This window comes from Schistosoma haematobium, chromosome 1 (genome assembly GCF_000699445.3).
Source record: "Schistosoma haematobium chromosome 1, whole genome shotgun sequence".
Lineage (NCBI taxonomy): Eukaryota > Metazoa > Platyhelminthes > Trematoda > Strigeidida > Schistosomatidae > Schistosoma > Schistosoma haematobium.
The window spans coordinates 25,666,421-25,692,676 of NC_067196.1; the positions used below are offsets into that span (position 1 = coordinate 25,666,421).

Consider the following 26,256-nt stretch of genomic DNA (forward strand, 5'->3'; position numbering starts at 1 on the left):
CTCCAGTCAATTCAATCCATTGTTCCCGCCTTTTCCATCGTTAGGTATTTCTCCGTGTTAAATATCGAAGATCTATTTTCTGAGTAATCTCGTATTTAGCTTTGAGGATTGTGTAGTTATGGTTCAATGCCACTACAAGAGCCCAATGCCATTACAGATCGCTCTATTTCCCGTAGGTTGTTGTTGTATTTTTAATGATTGTTTGAATTCCCTCAGTCATATGTTTTGAAAATTTCCCCCAGCTGCTCATGCAGTAGTACGTTATCTTGCAAGTTACTTCGAGAGTATCTGGGAGAGATTTTTTTACAGTAGTCTCTTGACCTGACTTTTTTACGATGATCGAATAAATGTTTTACTGATCATAAAAATTGTTCAATTAATAGAAAAGAACTATGCTTCTAGGGGCTTAATGTGTCTTATAGCGGTGATAGAAAGTTGGGAAGTATTATAACCTGAACTAACGAGTAATACAGAGGATAAGGAAATTATCAACTTTGATATTGGTCATTTTCACTTGTCCATCCTTTGGTCAGGTCCAAGGAGAACAGCCTGTAATTATCTAGATTTATTTTTACTGTGCGTCGTGAAAATGAGTCTTTCTATTGTCAGTCCGTTGAGTTCGAGGCTACTGTTGAATGTACCGTTAATTTATAACTCATCGTGATTGTTAAAACGTTTTAACTGCGGTGGGCTCTCGGTCTCTGAGCTGGATGATGTGGCTCTCTTTGCCATATAAATACCATATAGATAAGATCTTTCTGCGCTCACAATTTTGACCTCCAAGTGTTAAATATTGAATGTTAATCTCTGTTACGGTATGTTCGACTTCAAGGATCGTATGGTTGGGAACCGGCCCTACTACATGACCACCACTGGAAACCTGAGAGCACTGGATAGGGGTTTTGTCCTAGTATGGGGCTCCTCGGCAGAGGGACTTCATAATCTCGCGCGACGGATTAGAACTCGTCACCACCAGTCTTGTGTGCAAACGCTAAATATTTTGACCGCTGCGCTGTGATCCAACAGTAATGACGCCTGGGCCCAATCAATCTTCAACATTGAGCAAGAATCATTCATTTGCTTAGGCGGGTTGCCGTTTGAAGCTCGACATGTCTTAGGTTCTAGTCTGCTGCTGAAAAGCATCGCACTAAGACAAAACGATTTCTTTGTGCCTTTTGGTCTCAGTGGTATTTTGACTTCGATGGGTTCATGGTTTCCACAAAATAAAAATGTCTAAAATCTATGAAAACAACCATGTTGAGATTCACACCCAATGGTCAATCGAATTCTTTAAGTTCATCTCATAAAATCCAACACCTTCAAAATTTCCTATGATTTACCAGCTCTAAAGTATCATGAATCTCATGCAAAGTCAACCTGAAGCCATTCCTTACGCATACTTGGGTATGACTTAGATCAACCAAATATAATAAATTAAAAAGCCTAATACGAATAGTTGCGACCCAAATCCTGGAATTTGATCTGAACGCAGATGATCCAAAAAGAAATATATAAAAACTAGGTTAGCCCGTGATATGTTCTTTTGTGTAGCGTATTACACTCACTTGAGTCATTCACACTAAACTATTACTTCAAAGCACATTTTATGCCTAATTTATACGGCTCTAGTGCAAAAAAGGAACCCCGAATTCAGTCCTACACAATCTTATCGCCAATGGTTCGGCATCAAGCTATAACAAAATTAGGCAACAAGGGTAAATCTTAACCGAAGCAAAATGATAGCGGTCCAGTTAATGTTGTTCAAGAATTATGAAAATATGATTCTAAGAGTTTTGACTTTGTCTCGTACAGTTTGGAAATCTCTCCATAGATGACAGCTTTAAGCTTTCTAACGATAACAAGGACTAATAATATCTGAAAATGTAACTCATTTGGCTTTTTGAAGCAGTAAAGGATAGGCTTCAGAAGTAACTGTATTTTTACTAACCAAACGACGAGAGCTCCATGTTTACTAGGTATAAACCTACCCGGGTTCGGTTTTCATTCAGCATTTCCAAAGCCAAGCTTCCGAAAGAACGTATTAACTTGGGAATTATGGTAGGGTTGACGATGTTGGTGTGTTGCTAGGACACTTGACATGTCGAACCGACGAAAAATTAATAATATAACCATTCACATTTTTGAACTGAATATATTTGTTCACTTCTAGTGTTTACCTCTATCTTTTAGTTTCTTACATGCTTGAACTTGTTACTGGACTTCTGTTAATCTTTATGTCGAGGTTCGAAACTCATTTCGTCCCTAGATTGTGGCAAGAATTAAAGATACCACAGGCATTCGGAGTTTGACAATGCTTTAATCAGTAACACCTACTAATATGAATCGTACCCACCAAGTGAAATCAAAAGATAGAAACTAGGAGGTTCGTAGATAATTTTGATAGGCTATCTATATATCGAGGATCGTTTGATATTATCTAGCTAGCGATTGCAGGGGTTGTTGAGCACGTCGTTTCCATTCGTGATCTGTTGCGGATGCATGACCGAGCGCCTTCGGCCAGGTGAGTCCATTAAAACTTACGTGGTCAGCATCCATTGTCGAAAACGTACAGAGCTATTTATTTCTGAAATTTATTAATCGCTACAGAATCATTTTTTCTTCATAATTATAATCAATATATTCTTGTTTGCTTGCAAAACTCGTTCTGCCTTGAAACTGTTTGGTTTTTTGGTTGTATTGATTATTTGAAATCAACATGAAAACCAGCATACTCAGTCAGGTAATTACATCAGTCTACTTTCATAACTTGGTGCTCGCTTCATAAGCTATGGTTAACTGAATATATAAAGTCTAACTCATCTTGCATTAAAGAAGTCAAATCAGGGTTATTCTAACAAAATGCAAGACCGTAGCAACCGCTGAAATCCCTTCCAGATAAGGAATCTACGAGTTTCTAAATTTTCAAACGAATTATAGAGAAAATAAATGTAAACATGTCACATGTATTCAGTGTTGATAACGCTGCTCTCCTTCACACACAGTAAAGCCAGGAAACATATATGGGGGTTTGAATATATATTGTAGCGGTAAATAAATCCCCAAAATAAATAGCATTAAGTTTTCGACATTGGATGCTGACCATATGTTTTAGTGGACTCATCTAGCTGAAGGCGCTCGGTCAGGCATCCGCACCAGATCACGTGTGGTAACGCCGTGCTCAACATCAACCGCAATCGCTAGCCAGATTAGATCAGAGAATTCCGATATATTGGTCATCGCCAAATATACTCTTCCGATCTCCTCGACTCTGTCTTTTGATTTCTCTTGGTGGGAACGAAATATATTAGAAGGTGTTACTGGTAGAAGCGTTGTCAAACACTGAATACCTGTGACATCATCATTGGTGAACCCGACGTGATCTGGTACACCTAATTGCAACTGTGAGTCTGTTCCTTTTTGGGATTTTTATATATCATTGCCTTATTTTTTACTTTTTTTAAACATTGTGATTTTTTTTCGTGTTTTTTCTTGGATATATATATATTTTCCCCTCGTTCATTATCGTTCTTCATACTTCATCATGACTGAACAGACACCTAAAGTACTCAAGCTTAAGGCTTTGTCCCCACCTCCGTTTCAACTGATGCCTTTCTGGCCCGACAACATCGAAGCCTGGTTTTGCTACGCAGAAGCCGACTTTTCCGAGCACGGCGTGATCGACACACGTGCACAATTCCTCGCAGTAGTCAAGGCACTACCGCGCGAATTCAACAGGTACGTAACACCTAGTATGTTTACTAGTGATGTTTCCGATCCTTACGAAATCTTAAAACGCTCGATTCTTAAACGAGGAGATCTAACCGATCGACAAAGGTTAGATCAACTCTTCAATAACATCGACCTGCAACACGGTTCTGCGACAGACATGTTGCAACGGATGAGAGAGGTTATAGGCCTAAGAACTTTCGACGAAGGTCTATTCAAACAACTCTTCTTGTCAAAACTTCCCCAACAGGTGCAAGCAGTTCTGGTCTCGTTCCAGAACAACGGCTTAGACGAGCTAGCTGCATCTGCCGACCGCATTCTAGAAATTACGAAACCTTCTACTACCGAGGTATTTTCAGTCAAAGAAAGGCCTCACACGACTCAGAATGATACAACCGACTTATGTCACACACTCACGCGTTATCTTAGTCTTCGTACCGACCGTAAGAGATCACGCACACCACGTAGAAGCATTTCTCGTAAGCGATCTGTCTCTAGACCACGAGAGACAGATAACCCCGACTGGTGCTGGTATCATAACCAGTATGGAAAGTTTTCCAGAAACTGCAGAAAACCCTGCAATTTTCCCAACACGAAACCGACTGATTCGAAGAGCAATTCGGGAAACTTCCAAGCCGGCACGCGTTAACGGCAACCGTAGCCGGCGAACAAAGCCGTCTGTTATTCGTCACAGATGTGACAACGAGAGTTCGCTACCTCGTCGACACTGGCGCAGAAGTTAGCGTTCTCCCAGCAAATCCTAACGACCGACTACACGAATCGACCCTAAACTTACAGGCGGCAAACGGAAAACCGATCGCTACATATGGCAAAAGGTACGTTTACCTTAACGTGGGTTTACGCAAACCCATACACTGGATTTTCGTTGTTGCAGATGTTTCTATACCAATCATTGGTATGGACCTTCTACAACACCACAATCTGATCATCGATACGCGCAAACGGAGGCTAGTAGACGGGAACACTAATTTGTCCGTTTGCGTAACTTCTTTTACTGGTTGTAGAGTATCCCCAGTCACAGTTAAACATATGATAGACCCACTCTATCAACCACTACTCGATAAGTACCCTGGGATACAACAAACGCAACCGAGATTACCGTGTGTAACCAGCAATGTTACACATCACATCACGACTACAGGACCACCTGTATTCTCTAAAGCACGACGACTAGCTCCTGAAAAGCTAAGGTTAGCGAAAAACGAATTCGATCACATGATGGACTTAGGAATCATACGACCGTCAAGTAGCCCATATGCATCTCCGTTGCACATGGTCCCTAAAAAGGACAGCAACGATTGGCGTCCAACTGGTGACTATCGGCGATTGAACGCGAAAACCATTCCCGATCGTTACCCGTTGCCTCACATTCACGATTTGACAGCTACCTTGAAAGGTACAACTGTCTTTTCGAAAATCGACTTGGTTAAAGCGTATAACCAAATCCCTATGGCTACTGACGACATACCGAAAACAGCTATCATAACTCCTTTCGGACTCTATGAATTTTTGCGAATGCCTTTCGGTCTAAGGAATGCTGCTCAAACATTCCAAAGATTCATAGACGACGTTTTTCGAGGTCTCAACTTCGTACACGCGTATGTTGATGACTGTCTAATCGCAAGTCCGGACAGAGAAACACATCTCAAGCATCTGGATCTTGTTTTCGAACGACTTCAAAAACATGGCATTACTGTAAACGTTCAGAAATGCCAATTCGGAACCGACTCGTTAGACTTTCTGGGACACACTATCGATGCTCAAGGCATTCGACCTCTTAGGACCAAAGTGGCGGCCATTCTGGATTACCCAGAACCGACCACCGTCAAGCAATTACGCACGTTCAACGGCCTGGTAAGTTTCTATAGACGTTTCATACCCAAATGCGCATTACTTATGAAACCTCTGACCGACCAACTTCATGGGAATGCGAAATCCATTAATTTGGACGACACCGCACGAAAAGCATTCTCCACAGTTAAGGAACTGATTGCTAAAGCAACAATGCTCGCACATCAGGACACCCGAGCACCCATTAGCATCGCAGTAGACGCATCCGACTCAGCAATCGGAGGAGTCTTACAACAATGGGTTAACAACTCCTGGCAACCCTTGGCATTTTCTCTAGAAGGTTGCTAGACACCGAATCGAGGTACAGCACATTCGGTAGGGAACTCCTAGCTATGTATTGTGCTGTGCGGCATTTCCAACACTATATCGAAGGCCGTGAATTCACTCTTTTCACGGACCATAAACCGCTCACTTTCTCGTTAAGCTCTCCTTCTGACAAGTACTCTCCTCGTGAGTCTCGGCAACTGGACTACATTTCGCAGTTTACTTCAGATATTCAACACATCTCTGGAGCAAACAATGTAGTTGCAGACGCTTTATCTCGTATAACTTCCTTGAACAGTTTCCAAGGAATCGACCTTCTTAAACTCGCCGAGCTTCAAAAGAAGACAGTGATCTTCAGCACGAGTTATCGTCCACAACACTTAAACTACGCATCAAACAGATGAGAACAGGTAAAGAAACCTTACTTTGTGACACATCTACAGGTAGGGATCGCCCAATCGTGCCGAAACATTATCGACGCAATGTCTTCAACACATTGCACAAACTTTCGCATCCAGGTGTTCGTGCAACCATCAAGCTTATAGCAGAAAGGTTTTGCTGGCCTGGAATGAATAAAGACGTGAGGGAGTGGGCGCGCTCCTGTGTAAGCTGCCAAAAATCTAAGGTTATCAGACACAATAAATGTCCCTTAGGCTCGTTTAAAACTCCCGATACCCGTTTCGACCATGTTCATCTGGATTTGGTAGGACCTTTACCAGATTCAAATGGATACTCTTATCTCTTAACCTGCGTTGACCGTTTCACTCGATGGCCAGAAGTAGTACCTATTAAGGACATCACTGCTGAAACAGTGGCCCGCACCTTCGTCGAACGATGGGTAGCAAACTTCGGTTGCCCTTCAACCATCACTACAGACCGCGGACGTCAGTTTGAATCTGATCTTTTCCGTCGTCTGACCACACTTTTAGGAATCACTCGCTTCCGAACGACCGCCTACCATCCACAAGCAAACGGGTTGGTAGAACGTTTTCACCGACAACTGAAAGCTTCGCTATCAGCAGCAAACGTTTCACAGTGGACCGACGCTCTTCCACTCGTCTTACTAGGTATCCGCAATGCAGTGAAAGCTGACATTGGATACACTGCGTCTCAACTCGTTTATGGAACGACACTTCGACTTACAGGAGAATTCGTGGATCCTTCATCCTCTTCAATGAACATGGATCTAACCTCCTACACGAACAGGCTTACAAACGCAATGCGTTCAGTTAAACCTGCTTTCACTCGACCTCAATCAACTGATGTTTTCGTTCAACCTGGCTTACGATATAGTACACACGTTTTCATTCGTCGAGACTCGCATCGACGACCATTCGAATCAGCATACGAAGGACCCTTCAAAGTTCTTCAACGTGAATCTAAGTACTATATAGTCGATAAGAACGGAACAAACGATAGCATCAGCATCGATCGCTTAAAAGCAGCGTATTTAGAAGGAAATCCTATCCACGTCGATTTTCCTTCGGTACAATCGAACGACACGACTCCGACACTTACAATACCTCATCCGACAACCAACACACACGATGATACTTCGACAGTATCCGAAAATAAACTTAAAACGACGCGTTCTGGAAGAAGGGTGAGATTTCCAAAACATTTAAACGACTATTGCACGTAAGGCACTTCTCGACATTTTATATTATTTTTAAAAAAAAAACAATTTTAATATGCTTATATATTTTTATTTCTATTTAAAAAAAACAAAACAAAACAATTTTTTAATGCTATTACGTGTTCATGAGTTTATTTTCCATTTTTTTCCGCCGACATTGTGTTTTTACGCACATACGAGTGTATTTCGACATGCACTTACATTTTCTTTTTCTTTTCCAGGACGGCTGGAAAAGAACGATGACGTTTATGAGGATCCGAAATTTTCATTGTACATTTTCTTTTTTACTATGTTGTACCTCCGTCCCATATAGTAAGGAAAGACGACCAGACGCTGCTAAATTTAGTAAGCTATCAGAAGAGTGTTTACCAACGACAAACTCGTTGGGTTTAAACTTCTGGCTGGCCACGTCTTAGGGTCGTCACTGCCCCACTAGGGGGAGTGATCTGTAGCGGTAAATAAATCCCCAAAATAAATAGCTCTGTAAGTTTTCGACATTGGATGCTGACCATATGTTTTAGTGGACTCATCTAGCTGAAGGCGCTCGGTCAGGCATCCGCACCAGATCACGTGTGGTAACGCCGTGCTCAACATCAACCGCAATCGCTAGCCAGATTAGATCAGAGAATTCCGATATATTGGTCATCGCCAAATATACTCTTCCGATCTCCTCGACTCTGTCTTTTGATTTCTCTTGGTGGGAACGAAATATATTAGAAGGTGTTACTGGTAGAAGCGTTGTCAAACACTGAATACCTGTGACATCATCAATATGTAGAAGTTGGTTGATTGGCCGAGAAGTATATGATCTAGTCTAACAATTTGAGCAGCGTTGCGTAACGGAAAGCGATTTAGGGCAGATGCTTGACAGAGCGCCTTCAGTGAGAAGCGTATTCAGTAAAATCAATATGGTTACTTTCAACGTTGAAGACTTACAGAACTATTTATTCGGGACTTTACTCTCCATTACAAGTGGAAACATGTCTCATTCCTATCAATTTTAAAGCGTTATAATTTTGAACACATCAAGTGGAATCGCTACAGAAAATCGAGATTTGAGCATAGAAAGGTCAGTACGTCCATACATGTTCAACAACAAGTTATTGGACTACTACTGGAGAATATTCGTTCACTTTAAAAAAACTATAGGGCTTTGAATATTTTGCACCATTGAAAATGAAGTTCAGACACAGATATGAACGTTACTAGGACAGTAGGGAACTTAAAAAAAAACACCGTACGACCTGTGGTTGGATCTCAGTTTATTGGATGACCTTAGGCTATTCAGCGAATAGAAAACCCACGCGTTTCAATTCGTGGCGCGTTTTCTGGTTATTACGCGATATGTTTTCCTTCGGTTTTTCAAACCATCCTTGTGGTTCGCCATGCTTATTCATCAGAATTGTGGTCATTCTTACAGTGTCCTTCTCTGTTGCTTTATCGGAAGACTTGAAGCCGAAGAGAAAAAGTGGTAAGTATGCATGCAATGCACAGTTGAGATTTTCCGTCCATATGGATTTATCAGACACATACATTCTTAATTCCTCTTTTTATATATTAAAATAAATGTTTTCTTTAATCGCTCCAAATAATGATGGTTTATGTATAACTTAACACGTTTTCAAGGCTTCCCTTATTCTGACTTCTAAGTAAGAGTATAATTCTTGAAGTGCATGCACCGACCTAATGCTTTGGAGACTAAAGCATCTCGACCTAATTTGTGTTGCATAGTATCCCTGTAACGACTGAAGTTCACCGATTTTTGTAGTTTATAACTTTGGACCTAATATATCCTCTCTTTTCTTCCCACTAGATCGAGACATCTCAGAAAACTTAGCAGGCGAGTAGGAAAGCCGAAAACGAATAAAATACCCGTAGCATGCAGGTTTTCACACCGACTCATCAATTCTTGGAACCACTTGCTCGAAGCAGTGGTGTTTGCACATTCATTTGACTCGTTCAAGAGAAGACTAGCCATTCGAAGAAGCATACATAGAAGGATCACATCCACTTTGAGGAATTACGACTAGTCATGAAGTTTTATCAGTTTTAGGCTCTACTTTAGCTATATCTGATCCTTTTGTGCAGTTATTCTGTGAAATGCTACTTACCAAACCCACAAGCTGGGTCAATAATTATCAAATTTTATGGAATCCTATTTGTTTTGTAACTAAGATCCCAAAGGTTTTCATAATTGTGGTTTGAAATCGGTAGAGTAGATAACACACATTTCCAAAAGCGACCTTTGTATTTCCCATCCAAGTTAAAAGGCCAGGTGTTATGTAAATGGCAGTGGAATGTGTTAAAACTTGAAATAGCAGTGCAGATAAAATGGAAAGTAGTGCGAAATCGTGTAACCTATTGCTTGATCTTGTTGCTTTGTAACCCAGTTGCAACAATATAAGATATTTTCCACTGACATACCGGCTATTTGTGTAGATATTTGATTAGTTCTCATTCATTTTACTTGATATGCTGTCCCTTTACATACTTTTAATTACCGAGTTATGGTACTCTTTGTTGTGCGTATACATTCTCAATGTTATACTATTTCAAACAACGTTCCAAAAACCTAGTATTCTTCCGTTTTAAGAAATATAATAAGATCTATTTCCAACACACTTTAGGTGATACTCGTGTATCAATAACTCCAGACAAAAAGGAAATCAAAAACCATATAGAGCAATTCGATGATCCGGAAACTGTCGAAAAATTCCTACGTGATCTTCTTAATCCAGATCTATGTAATGAATTTAAATTATCTCAATAATATTTAAAGTGTTCCCTCAAATTCCAAAGGATAAGGAAGATGTAAACGTTGAGTCAGAATCACAAGATGATCCACTTGATTCAAATATGAAGGATGAAAGTAATTGCTTTCACATCATTTTAGTATTTGATAGACCAAGAATCGACAGATGAGTCTCAACATGATTCAACTGCGAACGATTTTCCGGGCTCCCAAAGCATCCCATCGACTAATGGTAAGCCGCAATACAAATTACAACTCTTTTAGATGAAAACACAATGAAAAGCATTCATTCACCACCTGATGAGCATGAAGATTCGGAACAAAGTGTTGCTCAGCGTTTGTATGACGAAGCTATGAGTATTTTGGAGACAGAAAATCACAAGACATCTGCTGATAAAACGTATGTGTACTGCATTACTTGTTTATTATGTTTCGTTATCCGTTCGTAGTCGTATTTTAAATTCAAACTGATATCCCAAATGCATTTGATTCACTACCGTCTTTACGAAACATGCGTTATATATATTGCATATTGTGTTCTCTGTCAAACAGTGCACTAGAACTCTTGAACGAAGCTTCCAGACAGGGTCATACAAAGGCAAGGGAACAAGTGGCTATGCTGACATTGCTTGGAGGTTACACTGCAGATCCTTTTAAAAGCGCATATTCTGCGTTCGAAGAGCTGTCTAATGAAGGCAACCCTCGCGGTCAGTTTGGCCTGGGATTTTTGTATGCGTCTGGATTACACGTTAATGCAAGTATTCCACATGCATTGATATATTTAACATTTTCGGCTCTTGGAGGAGATAATTTTGCTGATATGGCTTTGGTAAGTAATATACTTAAATTGACTTCAGTTGCTGATAACTGTCTAGTCTCACAAGTTTTCATTTATAAAAATGATGGGGGTTTCAATATATTCATGCGGATAACCTTAATATATCCACTTATAAAAGCTCAACCTCTAGGTTTTTAACACCCATCTTGGGGAAGCCACTACAACCCTATTAATTAAGCTTTTGGTATTTGGTAACTACTATTTAAATGTTTTTTTTTTGCGGTGCCTGTAACGACAGGCTCTCTATCAGTCTTAGAAATTTTACTGTAAAACAAATAAAGAATTATTTGAGTATCTGAAGCTTCAGAATACCCAGAGTTATGATTGTAACAAACCACTGGCTTTCGCTGTCCTCAGTGATTTGTGCTTGTGTTTGATTTTAAGACTTCGGAAGTAGGTTCAAGCTAATATCGTTGTAGGAAATCAGGATCATCGTTGTTTGACTGAATATTTACAGAATACGGGAAATTTTACTATTTTTCATTTCCTTATTTCGTTTAGGGCTATCGTTACTGGACTGGTGTTGGTGTTGAAGAAGATTGTGAAGCAGCACTAACACATTATCATCGTGTGGCTCAAGTCGTATTTAAAGAAGTTTCCGAACGCTCTGAATCTGGTGGTCCAACTCTTCTTGGACCTATGGTTAGACGTGCTCGTCTTTTAGACGAAATAGATGCAATGGGTAGTTTAGATGGTGGTGATCTTACAATCAGTGAGGATCTGTTCCAATATTATCAGTTTATGGCTTACAAAAAGAATGTTAGTGCTATGGTTGGATTGGGTCAGTTGTATTATTATGGTAGACATGGTGTTGAAATGAATCATGAAAAAGCTTTTTATTACTTTAATCTGGCTGCTGAATCTGGAAGCGCCATAGCCATGGCTTATTTAGGCGAGGTATGTAAAATTGTTGCAATTAGTTTTTAAAACGATCTCAACATTGTTTTCCTAATTTGTCGTTGTTAACACTCGAGCCTTGTAGGTAGGTTCGAACTGTCTGAGATTTTCATAACCAATGGTTGAAAACGCTGAATGATATGGCTCAGGATGAGTTACAACGGCACGGATGCACTAACTATTTGTATTTTTTTAGATATTGAATCTTAAAAATATCTTGTGCTTTTTTTGTTCCATTATTTCATTTTTATCGAGTGATATCTATGCGTGATTTTTTCTACTATCACCGATACTGTTCTACTTCTGACACCTTGACATTTGTCTTGATAACATCATTTGACTGTGCTAATGTAATGTGTCGGCTTGAATTAACAAACATATGTGTCAGGTTTCATGTTGCTTTTGGTTAACTAACTGAAACATTCTTAATTTCACTATTATTACTCCTAATGCGCTTTTTCAACAAATTTGATGTTTCAAGAGGTTACCATTTGACACATTATTTAAAAAGAAACTATACTACATCACTACATTTGATATTAAATGATGTAGGTCCTCATAAATCGGTTCATTTGTAAGCAGCTACGTCATCACTAGTAAGTTAGTGATAATGTGAAAATCCACTAAAATCTCATTAAAATACTGAGAAATTTTGAAACAAACAATTTGTGTGTTGTTTAATAATTTTAGCTGTCACTGGTATTTGACGGCGTTGAATCTCTTTGTAGACTTAAATACGATTATTTTTATTAACATTATCACCATTTGGAGTAAAAAAATTGTGACATGATTTAATAACAAAATATGCACTGTACAATATGAAATCACACAACAAATGAATGTTACGAGAAATAATGATTTGCATAAAAGCAGCTAAAATAGATACTAGTCGTCGCTAAAGTAAACCTTAATGTTTATGAAATACATTTAATAAAAAATATGTTTTTATTCTGAGCTATGTATGCTAATGATTTGGTATATAGTCACGATGAATCAATATCACTATTCTTCATCCTATGAAACCATATGGCAAACTGACCACCTCTTCACTTTTACTTCATACTCTTAGTGTCGGTAATGAATACTCTCATAAAACTGACGTACACAAAAAGTGTATATGTTACCAAAGCCTATATTTCAAAATAACGTTTCCTATCGAATGGCTATTTACACTGATTTGACCTTAGGATTGATTAAATGGATGTTATTGTACTCTTAATCTTCCGGAATAAACCGATGAATGTTAAGACACTGTGAGAAACTTAACTTAATGTTTATGCACTAGAGGTTTCGCCAGCCTTTGGGTAACTTTACTCACCATTAGCGTAGTTCTTTAAATACTCTTCAAGTCCATTTATGTTTGACCCCAATAATGTATTTGTTGGTTTTAGAAGATATTTTTAGAGTTATTTTTACTTTTTCTTAAAGATGTACATGGTCGGTAGCACAGCTGTACCTGCCGATTCGACGAAAGCCTTGAAATATTTACGTAAATCAGCCGAGGAGAATAATCCAATAGGGCAAACAGGTTTGGCGTTGGCCTACTTATATGGTCGAGCCGGTTTACCGGTTAAACCAGTTATCGCAATGGAGTTATTTCTGAAAGCTGCAGATCAAGGTTGGCCTGAAGCTCAATTACATCTTGGTCGTCTATTCTTAGGTAATGGTAAGGTTGCCAACCATCATATTCGTTTCATAGATACTCGTTGTACCGGAGATTTTTACGTTTATTTTTTAAAAGACTAGTTATATTTTCGGATTTTTACCAGAATAATGTTTTAAGTGCTTCAGATGAGCGAATCACGAAATATCAGTATTCAGATTTGTTCTCCATCTGTAAGGTGGATATTGTTAATTATTTTTTCAGTTATCGCTTAATTCTCAAAACTACTTACGGGGACATAATACATCCGTCCATCTCTTGATTCCAATCAAACCTGTGTATAAGTTAAGTACGACATTAAACTGAGGCTTTTAAAAATAATTTACATACACAGTATGTCAATTTTAGCATACAGTCAACTTCCGTGTACATCAGTTTTAGTCGTCTAGGGAAATTTGACGGAAATCGTGGTAGGTGATACTGCCCGAGTGTCCAGACCGAGACAGGTGGTTTTCTTAGGGGGCCACACCCTGAGCCTTTGACCTTAAGGTCTGACCCACAAGGCAGTGGAGCATCGTGAGGAGATGCAGTCCCATGGTAGTCGGTGACCAGCGATTGGTTCATACGCCATTTGTTCCCCCAGGATACTGGAGCCTATGTGCACCATTGGTTTGGGATCCGGTTAAAGCGCCGGACATTCGCTTTTCGTCTTCTCATTTTTGTAAACAACACCCCCGCCACGAGAAGGCAATGAGTAGGACTTTCCTGGCAGAGGCTGTATACGCGTGGCCATCCGAGAGCATTTCGAGAGGGAGGGCGGGCCCACCTCACTCTCGGCCATACCAGGGCATTTGGGGCATCATGGCTTATATATCTAATTGAATGATATATAAACAGAACAACGAATTTTTCGTCATTTTTGTACGTTATTTGTTCTTTATTAAACTGTCTTTTAATTGATTTAACCTGATACATTACAAATTCCAGTAATCACCTATTTTGTGTTTGAGTGCTAACGTAATGAAGAAGGTTGTTACTTTTTGAATATCTCTGTGATACGTTTTCACTTTGATATAAGTTAAAAATATTCACAGCAATATATATTAGAATCTCATCACTCAAGTGATCGGTAAATGGAGATCAGCCATTGTTCAGAATAACGTCCATCTAAAATCGTTTTTGTGTCTAAATGTTACTCTGTGAAAAATTAACTTCCTATAAAAGATTTTGCTACTAAGTAAATAAAGTTAAACAATTTTCCTCATCATAACATATAGGTACTCATGGAATAAAAACTGATTACAAATCAGCTTTGAAGTATTTCACTATGGCGTCACAACAGGGTAATGTAATGGCTTTCTATCATCTAGCTGAGATGCATGCCAAAGGTACAGGAGTATTACGATCCTGTAGCACCGCAGCCGAAGTAAGTAAACATTTTATTCTTGCACATATAATCCTTGGTTCAATATTATTTCTTGAGTAGGTTAACAAATTAGCATACCACTATGGGTTCAGTTGTTTTTATTTCAATTTTGTTCTTTACCACTTACTGTAATATTCTTGACAAATTTAGTCTGTTGTACATTTATAATAGTTTTTCTAATCTTTTCTAAACTAGATAAAATGGTAAAAATCATTAAATTATGTTATTCGCTTAGATAGTATTGAATACGAACTAAGTCTTTATTTTGGGTTGATGTAAGGTGTATTTAACGTCCTTAAGCGATCGTGACTTAAAACGTTTACATTCTTCATTAATAACTTTTGTATAGGTGACAAAACCATCAGTTTCCCGTTTTGTTAGCTTCATACATTGATATCGCGTATTAAAAAGTAAAGACGTTCCCGAAAATCTAAGACAATGTCTACCGTGTCTTCAAAATTGAAATCGTGTAAACGATACACGAGTATAAAGTTTAAGTACTTTTCGTAATCTGTGATACTAAATTTACGTAGCAGCAGTTGTATTTTCCATTCGTTATGTTGATTAGCAAATTCAACTTGGAACAAATTTTCATAACATTTGAAGCGAGAGCCAAAAGGGATGTCAGGAATAGGACCAAAGAAACCTCCTCAATATATTTTAAAAGGTTTGTTCTGTCGATGACACAGTGCAGAGTGTGCAGCAGGTCGGTCCGATGTTGTAGGACATAGAGGCTAAGTCACAGGTTCTTTCAATTTCATCTATTATTGAAACATTAAATTTCAATCTTAATCAACTGACATTAGTTATTAACTAACCAGTACCATTGCTATAACCTAATCAGAAGGGAAGCTGTTATGTTTTGGACTAGATATCACTTAAACAGGACCTTGTAGATGAACTTCGTTGACACTTATGACCTTTTCTTTGCTGCTCAATCCGTAATATCAGTTTAATAATGGACCCGAAGGTAGCCGAAATGACTCTTCAACTCTGTGTCTCCAATGCTCTTGACCCAACCCCCAACTATTAAGATGGCAAAAGATAAGTCCAGTCTGCGATCGGGAAGAATGTATTTTGTGGAAAAATAGCTCTCTATATACAATATTTTTATTGACTATTATATTCAAATAATCATAACTTAGGACGGTTTTTCTACTGAACAAATATCAAAGCTGAGTGAATGCATAGTAAAAATGATCGGAATACAATAACGAACAACATACTGAAATAGTTGATAACTTAATTTATCAAAATTCGATCAAATTTTATGGTGAACAATTGTCATATTGAATTAATCAATAATCTTACACTTGATCGTTTATTATCACTAGTTTTGATGCTTTCTATAGTTTTAACCATTTAAATTATATGCAATCAAGACCTAAAGTGTTCACGAATGTTCAGGTAATTGCAGTAGTAAAGTCTTACTTAGTTGACTCCAACTATTCAGACTTTATAGATATCAAGCAACAGTATTTTTCATTTTTAGTATCTACATCAGAAACTTTGTTTAATAATGATGACTATAAATTAATTACAATTTTAGTGATTACGTAGTAAAAGACACATGTTGAAATTCTAATATCTCATTTTCGAATTATCCTTATAAATAAGAATTATCCTTATGAGATTAGATGGTGGTTGGAGGTAGTCAACAGGAAACCCTGGACCCGGGTTTCGTGCTACTTGGCACTCGTCAGCAAGGTGTACCTGTAATCTTGAGGGAACTGGCGCTCCCTGGCGGATTCGATCTCGTGTCACCCAGCTTCACAGTCAGAGACGTTACCACTGAGCTATCCGAGCCGTGACTAACCTCCTGTAGGACTGAGATGTAATCACAATTGATTGATCACTGGGTGGTGATCAATGTCATTCTTGTCTAGTCCTTATTAGTGCAGATCGAATGCTATCGATCATGTTGCAATGTGGCCACCAGTCTAGGTGACTCGACACTGCGGGCACTATGTAATGAGATTAGATGGTGGTTGGAGGTAGTCAACAGGAAACCCTGGACCCGGGTTTCGTGCTACTTGGCACTCGTCAGCAAGGTGTACCTGCAACATGATCGATAGCATTCGATCTGCACTAATAAGGACTAGACAAGCATGAGATTGATCACCACCCAGTGATCAATCAATTGTGAAGAATTATCCTATTCTTTCAACCCCATAATTAGTTTAGTTTCTGTAATCCTAAGTATGTCACATCTTACTACTTGTTAGTAGTTAACTGAATCCTTTATAGAAAATATGCTATTCTGGACATGTGCATTCATCGTAATAAAATAGTGTTCTCTAACAAATTTTTTCCAACTTTTGCAGTGAGTTAACTTTGAGATTGCAACGTCGGGTTTATATCTCTAATGCTGAATATATATATATATATATATATATATATATATATATATATATATATATATATATATATATCCTGTGTATGTTGAGGCCTACTGATGCAGAGGTATCTGCTACACTGGCTGTCTTAACCTGCGTTTGTTCGTGTATACGAGATAGAAGAACCAGGTCATCTGTGAAGTCCAATTCATGTAGTTGCATGCAAGCTGTCCACTATATTTCATGCTTCTCCTCAGATGTGGTAGTCTTCACAATCCAGTCAACCACCAGAAGAACGAGAAAGACGCGTTCGAGAGAGAGAGAGAGAGTAAGCAGTCTTGTTTGACTCTGGTCCTGACTTGGAATGCATCTGTCAGCTGTCCTCTATGCCTGACTTTGCAGTGTAGTCCACCGTAAGAATTCCAGATGATGACAATTATCTCAGGTACATCATAGTGTCTAATATCGCCCCAGAATGTTCTATCTACTCTATCAAACGCTTTCTTGTCAAGAAAGTTGATGGGTATTGACGAGTTCCACTCATTTATATATAATTTTTTATATCCGTGACCAAATTAGGTAGGATTTTTATGGACTTATAAACTTAGGAAATAATTTTCAGTGATCAGTTTCGGACAAATATTAGTCCTATTTTACGCCTGTTAAACATTTATATTCAGCTTTTTAAAAATGTAGCTGAACGTGGTCGTTGGTCGAAAATGTTCATGTCTGCTTATTCTGCTTTTCGCAATCGTCGTTATCATGAAGCATTCATTACATACCAACTATTAGCAGAACTCGGTTACGAAGTGGCTCAAAGTAATGTAGCTTTCATCCTAGAAGAAGGCAAGTATTTTCTATGTATGTATTTTATAACTGATGATTCAACTTTTTATTTTAGTTTCTATACGAACAACCTGTGATTTCATTAGTCTAAAGCTGTTTAAAGTGTTTTGGTAGGCTCAACGGTTAATGTGTTTTACTTTCAACCACTAAGTCACAGGTTCGATATCCACTTCGTCTACTTTGGTTTAGGCGACTGAGTAATATCACTGGTCCTTGCACCTAAAGTATGCCTGAAAGCGAGGTTTATAAATTTGTACCTGATAAATGAGTTGAGTAAATAAAATACATTAAAGATCATACAAAAATGTTTCCAACAATTCATGGAATTTGTTATTGCTCATAGAGATTTGTGTTCTTCTGTTGTTAATATTCAGAACAAAATCTGGTCATTCACTGGCGCCGCGCGACGTCCGTGAATTTATATGTTTAAAGCTAGGGGTAATTAGTCCGATTTTTGATGTGAACGTAGACACTGATGTGCTTCTTTGACATCCAGCTGAAGAACCTCATGTAGTGCGTAACGAGTTTTATAAATTCTACTAGCCACTACTCAAGATATGATTGAAGAAAATACTTTTGATCTATTGTCAATGGCTTATATTCAATATTAAATAGAAATAATACGTATCTTTCTGTGTCAATTTTTTTTGCATTAGTAGAAAAAGCTACGGGAATTCCAAATAATGAAATTCACAAACGTGCGTTTACACAATGGCAACGATCTGCGACACAAGGTAGATTCCTTACTTTTCTCAATATTTTATAGATTGAGTATATTGTAATTTAGCTGTGTTAATTATCATCAACACTGTGTATATGTGTGTATACATCTCTTCATCAATTTGAAATAAAATGATTACTACTACATCAAGGCTGTATGGTATATATCCCCTATTCCACATCAGTCGAAAATGTTCGTCTGCAGTGATTTAAGATGAATAGTCTAAAATCACCAATCATCTTATGACATATTTAAAAAAAGGATAGATTTAGGCAAGAAACAAATTTTCTTTTTTATTTTGACTCCTAGTCATGGTCCTAGGATATTATTGTTTGTACAAGTACTACTGCTACTGAATTATAGTTTCGCCTCAATAGTTTAATGATATCGTTCTCTCCATATCTGGAAATTTCGATGTCGGTGTCATATGTGGTCCCTAGTGCGCACTGCTAAGACGAGTCAGCTGCCCAATTTGTCCCAAATTTCTCACTGGTTCTCCAGATGATTCCTAGTGTGAGATGAAGTTAGCCCTTAAATTAAGAAACAATTTAAAAATTGGCCTATGTAGTGACACAAATAAGATAATGTTGTCGTGAGTACATGGGAACATCCTGAAGATATATGCAGACTTTATCTTATTTAATTTATCGTACTTCAATAATTCCAGTTCTACCAATTACGGTCTCTTTTTTCAAATCAGTATAACTTTCACTTTTGTACTCATATTTTTTCTGGTGAACGGGTATTCGGTCAGAGTAATTCCAGACAAAGATTTAATTGATACTCCTACAATCGTTTACTGATATGATTTTATTCTTCCTCAGATAATGCATTCTTCAGTGCCCATGGCTTAGTCTTCTAATACTCATAGAGAACATCACTGACTGCTCAGAAAATATTTACTTTATCGGAACCTCATAGATTAAAGTTGTCTGTTCCCCTATGTAAAGCGATTATATCGACATTGAGAGTTATTACAACCAGATCTGGCGCTCCAAGATTAGTATGGTTGTGGTATAAAGTATGATAATTTTTGGTTTGATTGTAAAATGTATGTATGAAAGCGTGGTTGAAAAAAGTGGTCATTTCATAATTAAAGCCAATTTTCGATGATTAACTGACTGAATATACTGTGAGGTTTAAACTTTTCGGAAATTTTTAGATTATAAACAAATCTATCGTATAGGAATTCATTTTAGAATTACAAAGATACTACTTTTAAACTCTCAGTAAAAGGTCATCAAAGCAACTGGTGATGTATATAGTTTTATTCATGCATACGGAAATATAATCCGCATAGTATTACTGTATTCGTTAAGCAGTGAAAAAACTAACGATGATATTATGTTATCATTAGTATAGATGTATAAAACCGATTAAATGAAAAAAGAGTTAATTAAATGCACATAAATCACAGAAAGGAATTTATCAATCTTCAGAACATTTATCAAAGTCATCTTTGATATGAATGTATTTGACGACTAATTTCTAATATGCATCGAACTCTAGTTGCAAAACATGTTTCTGTTTTGGGCTTTTAAAGTCTTCTACTCTGTCTCAATCGAATAAAACAAATGCCTTCTCCAGTATCAATCCATTTGAATTATTTTCAAGTCGAAGTCCGTCTTCAAACGCCATCATCTTACTGGGTTTCGGGAGACTTGAGTGAAATATATCTAAAATACTGTAGTCTGAAAGTTATTTTTTAACTCATCTATTTTTCATATTGTCTTTTTAATTGTTACTCAGTGAATTAGGGTCAAATTTATTTACTTCGTATTATTCCAACAAGTATTAATAAATATTACCTTTTTCATTTAACTGGTACTTTTATACATAGGTTCCACAAGTTCTCGTGTGAAGTTAGGTGATTACTATTATTATGGACTTGGTACTGATGTTAGTTACCAGAAAGCTATTCAACATTATCGAATCGCTTCAGATCTACATCATAATGCACAAGCAATGTTTAATTTAGGTTATATGCATGAACAAGGATTAGGATTGAAGCGAGTAAGTTATCATTTTTTGTTTGTTGTTTTGATCTGGCTATTAGTTTATTCTTCTTGATGTTGTTACAAGGAAGTGAATCCGATTGACTCAATTTAGCCCTTTTTGGCCTAGATGTGGTATTATATTACAAGATGTGTTCATACAGTTAATATGACTGAATGTTCATTAAATACTAATTACATCTAACTAAGGTCATTTGACATTGAAAGTACACAGATAAACTCTGTTTAAGTTTTAGGACTGTTAAGTTTCTTACGGGATTATAACTGGACAGTTTAAACACCTAATTTTGTTCTTGAGATTGGTCGGTATATAACCTTCAAACGAACCTGTAAGTGATTATCAAGTTTCATTATTGATAGTCCATCTTTTCGATGTCGCACTTTCTAACCTTTTCCAAGGTCGGGTCAGTCAGTTATTACCGCCATTAACCTTCACACAATTATATTAGTTTAGATCATAGTACACAAATGTAGTTTTATTTAAAGAAGAAATATTTATTGATTCGCCAAAAAAGTGTGTCACTGTGTTTGATAAATTAAATCAAACCTAATAAAAATTGAATGTCGACTCTCTACATTTCAACAACTTGCAACCTAAATACTGCTGGAAATAAGTTTTATTACTTCGATTTTTATTGATTTTTACTTCTTCTGAGGGTTACTCGTGCTCACGCATTTAGTCCATAGATTTACTTAACACATTTTTTGTTTATCAATATTCATCACCGATTGATGTCAGCTGTAAATTAATAAAAACCACGGAGCACACTAGACAGCTGTGTTTTCTTATCTATGGAGTTAATCAGAGATGGATACCAACAACTCGACGGGGAATATATCTCTGAGACCTCGAATTCTTGGAATGTCATAGAAACCGTCGATTCGCAACTCAGAGATTCAAGTTTTACAAATACAAGTCGTTTCGAATAGAATGTAACCACAACTGAATGTCAAAAGCCAGCACGCACTTACGAGCGTGCTTGACTCTACACATTACAAATCCCTACTAAAACGTTAGAATTAGTAGGTTATGTTGCCGGATTTCCAGCCTACTGTTACTAATAATAATTGGTAACCTTAATAGTATTCTTTTTTGATCTATTTCAGGATCTTTACTTAGCCAAAAGGTTTTACGACATGGCCGCTGAAGCATCGATCGACGCACGAGTAGCTGTATACCTAGCTCTTATACGTCTTTCATTTTATTTCGTTATGGAATTTTTCGGTGAATCAAGTTTCGTAAGTTACTTAAATTACTTTAAATTTTTGAAATGTATATTGTTTTCACTCTCAAATAATTGATGCATGTTTTAAGCAATAATTTTAGGTCACTTTTACTGTTATGCTTTCGTCAACTAAGCATTTACAAAAATCGATAATTATTCATTAAAATTGGTCAACATCTATTGAGTACGCAGGTGGTATTCGTCATGGACAGACATCTATTAAGGATAATATTATAATACTGAGTGCGCTTTATATTTGTTTCATCCCATTTTTAAGGAACCAACATTTTCCATGCATAGTCCGTCAGAGATCGAACCGTCCAACGTTACTCTAATGTTGCATATATTTTAGAGTAAACAAGTTTTAATTGTGAAGTTCTAACCATAAAGTATTTTTTTTTAAAATAAGCATCTTGCTAAGTAGAAGAAACAAAATAAATTTGTTACTATTTCATATTCTTAATTCAATTTGTCTCAATTATTTTGCAAATATTTTCATACATACTGTGTAATTATATTTGAAATTAATAGTTATGGCGAAATTCAGCATTATTAAACGTTGTATCTTCCCTGTTTATCTTCAAATGGCATAATATTTAAGTGATAAAGTTATTAGAAAAGTTACCAGAAATTAAATTACAAATATTCTTCACTACTTTTGCTAAGATATTTCTGTGTAACAAATAAGTTCTGAAGTAACAAATGTGACCATTATCATCTTATCAATAATAGACTTATAATTTACTGATTACATCATATAATTTAACTTAATGTATTATAATTATCTTAACGTCTAGTTTAAACATTTACTCCAATCAATCCACTCATGTTAGAAACTTCAATCATACAACAATTGTTAAGGATCAAATCATAAATTTACATTTAAGAGAAAAGTCTTATTCATAAACTCATTAGCTATATTATCTATTGACTCTGTTTATCTTAATTGTTAAAAGAAAAACAAATCATTGGAAATTTTTATCGTACAAATCATTGTTGTTTTTCTCCTTCTGTTTTAGTTTCAATATCTTGGAAGTATATTTGGTAGTAGATCATTTACAGATGAACATGAGGTAGATAGTGTAACAGATTCGACAGAAACACCAACAATATCATCTCATCCTTCTGGACATTTGATATCAACTATGGATTGGGATTTTTATGCAATACCATTTTTAACAGGCTTATTATTGTTGTTCTTTTTTTATATTAGACATAGAAGGGTTTAAAATTATTATTTCTGTGTGTAATTTTTCTGTAATGTATTTATATATATGTAATTTGGAGCAATGAATGAAGTCGGTAAACTTTGGAATATTTATTTATTCTTCAGATTTTCCTGTTGTGTGATAAATTAATTATCTACTATCTTTTCTTTTCACTGCCCTTCGTTGTCCTTCTTTGTCCCTCCACTATCTTTGTTTTCAATTTATTTTTAGTTCTACTTTTGCTTTCTTTTTGTTTTGTAGACATCAATGTCTATAGATTGTAAAGTTCATTCTTTCTTTACTACTACTATTACCAACACATACTGTATTTGTGTGTGTGTGTGTGATTATACACTGGGTCGAACTTTCACGTTGCTATTCTTTACAAATAAAGAGGAACATTGTTTCATAAGTGTTTGTCGTTATCTCTCTTTTTTTATTTCATATAATATATATCTCATCAAACGTAAATGGCACACACATACACACGGGCGTGTTGTATTGGTTTCGTCAAAATGAAGTTGTCTTATTTTACAATTGCTGCATTCAGGAAGATCTTTTATGTCTGTATGGTAATAAACATTATTTTTCTCTAGTATTTTTTTGAAACGACAAGCTTCCCTTTAGTGCTAAATTTCCTGGAATAATTGTGTAGGCAAAACAGAAACAAAATCTGTCTAGTTTTTTTAAAGTGTTAAATATTTGTCATATACACTAAAATTGTGTAGTGTTGATTTGAAATAGTCTATATGAAACCCTGGACTTAAGTTTCATGCTATTTGGCACTCGTCACTAAGGTGTAATTGTAATCCGTGCTCCATGGTAGATTCAATCCTGTGTCACTCAGCTTCGTAGTCATATATATTACCACTTTGCTATTTGGGCCACGATGGACTTCCTGTAGGACTGACATGTATTTAAAATTGATTGAGATAGGTTATTAGTCAATGATTAATCAACTGTAAGGACTAAAACTATATCGGACAACTCTTCAATTGACTTTGATACCTTTACTTTTCAGCAATCATACATTAACGTACCAATTTGTCATTAGAAAGGTAATAAAATATATGTGTGAACAGTATTTCTAGGATTCATCTATGAATTTCTCAAGTTCGACTATCAGTTTCATAACTTTAAAGTCAGTGTTACAGTAAGGAGACCTACTTTGATGAGTGTGGCTTATTTTTCACTCAGTATTATTCATAGGAGTGTGAATCATTTGTTATTATTATTTTTACTATTGGCTTTATTCAATAGTATATTTTTGGCACAATATAGAATTCTCAGCACAAAGTATTTCAACAAGTTTCCTTTCCTTATTTCTTGATTGATCCTAGAGATAAATATTGAGTGGTCGCCAGTTAGATGTTAGTAGTTGAAGGTTCGATATCTGATCAATGTATGTTCTTTTCGATGCATATTGCCAACAACCATAATGTCTCTTATTGGGTTCTTTTGTAACTTATACATCGAAATATCGTAAGCTTGCCACAAACGCACCTGAATAGGTTATGCGACTAATGGGCATAATGATGTGTTAAAACAAACAAGAAAACAGATAACTTGTCGAAACATCCAGATGGTAGGAACAGGTAGCCCAGATATTCAAACAGGCCGCCTAGAATTTATAATATGACCCCAAACATATTTCACATTGTATATAAGCAGGATTGCCAATATCTCGATTATATAACACTATTAGGCAATGATCTTTGGGATATATATATACAATATTCAAATTTTAATATGGACTAATTAAGTAAATTATGTATAATCCATGATATTTGTAATATAACTGTCAGTCAATTTGAAGAGTTTTAAATTACCTCGTCGTTATGTCTGATTGAAATTTCATCATACATGGTTGGCATATAGGAATTCAGTGTGGATTGCCTCGACATAGCCATTATGATGTTGAATTGATCAGGTGCAGGTACATCTAACTGATGATTCCCAAAGAGGACGAAACGTACATCCTGGATATCACTGTTAGCCACGTTATATCTATTTTATGTCTAATTGTTGTTCATTTTATGGATAAAGTATATTAAAGACTTCAGCTTTACGTTCTTCCTTGCATTAAGCAACACCAGTCTTGTTCCATTGTAACAGCAAGTAACTGGGTTTTTCCGCAGGTATAACAAGTAACCATACTTGTTTTCCTGAAAAAGCTACAACAATTTTTGTTTTTTATTATTCTCCATGGGTTTTTACCCCTATTTTTTTCACTGTTGCTGTTATAGTTTATTTGGCTTCAAAGTAGTGTCTGAAACAGTCTTCTTGCACGTGGGAGATATTAACATTGTAGTATGCATAATAATACAAGGACAAAGTGCATTAAAGTTGATTTAATCTCAAAGTATACATCAATGGAATAATTAATTGATCGTACAAATTTGATCAAAACATTAATGAAATAAAATGCGTCAATTTAACAGGGAATATTTTCACGAATGCAATAAATGTATCTAGATTATCATGTTACAACTGTATGCAGTTGTCTTCATTCCGTTGGATTTAAAAAATGAAATGAGAATCATGGTTAACTAGTCAATTAGTTTGTGAACGTTCATCGATTGCAGTGGTTTAGATATCTACTCAGGCACAGCCACCTCAATGTGCTGTTCTGGATAACTTAAAAGTTGAATAATAATAAAAATATTAGCGACCAAACCTAGACAGTGACAGCAATTTGATATCATTAATCGATAATCCGAACTTGCTGGAAAATCTAGAATTCTTGTTGAGTCGACTAAATATTCAGTATCGATGGTTAGATTCTTTTGTTGATATGACTCAAAATCAGTGTAGATGAGTCTTTTCTTATCTTGAGTTGAGTATTACTTCATACTTTCTAACTCGTAATTTCATTTGTTCCCTTTTAAGT

The 26,256-nt window shown here is 36.5% G+C and overlaps 1 protein-coding gene across 1 annotated transcript; it reads left to right on the forward strand.

Moving 5' to 3' along the window:
• Positions 1-8,646: 8,646 nt before the first annotated feature.
• SEL1L (Protein sel-1 1) lies at positions 8,647-25,810 on the forward strand. The gene is made up of 12 exons (XM_051214205.1): positions 8,647-8,969; positions 10,126-10,242; positions 10,278-10,367; positions 10,402-10,482; positions 10,515-10,650; positions 10,803-11,079; positions 11,590-11,985; positions 13,414-13,645; positions 14,866-15,014; positions 18,031-18,930; positions 20,758-22,171; positions 23,178-25,810. The coding sequence occupies exons 1-10, from the start codon at positions 8,768-8,770 to the stop codon at positions 18,271-18,273; spliced, it is 1,923 nt and encodes a 640-aa protein (XP_051073544.1). The 5' UTR covers positions 8,647-8,767; the 3' UTR covers positions 18,274-18,930; positions 20,758-22,171; positions 23,178-25,810.
• The last annotated feature ends 446 nt before the right edge of the window (positions 25,811-26,256 follow it).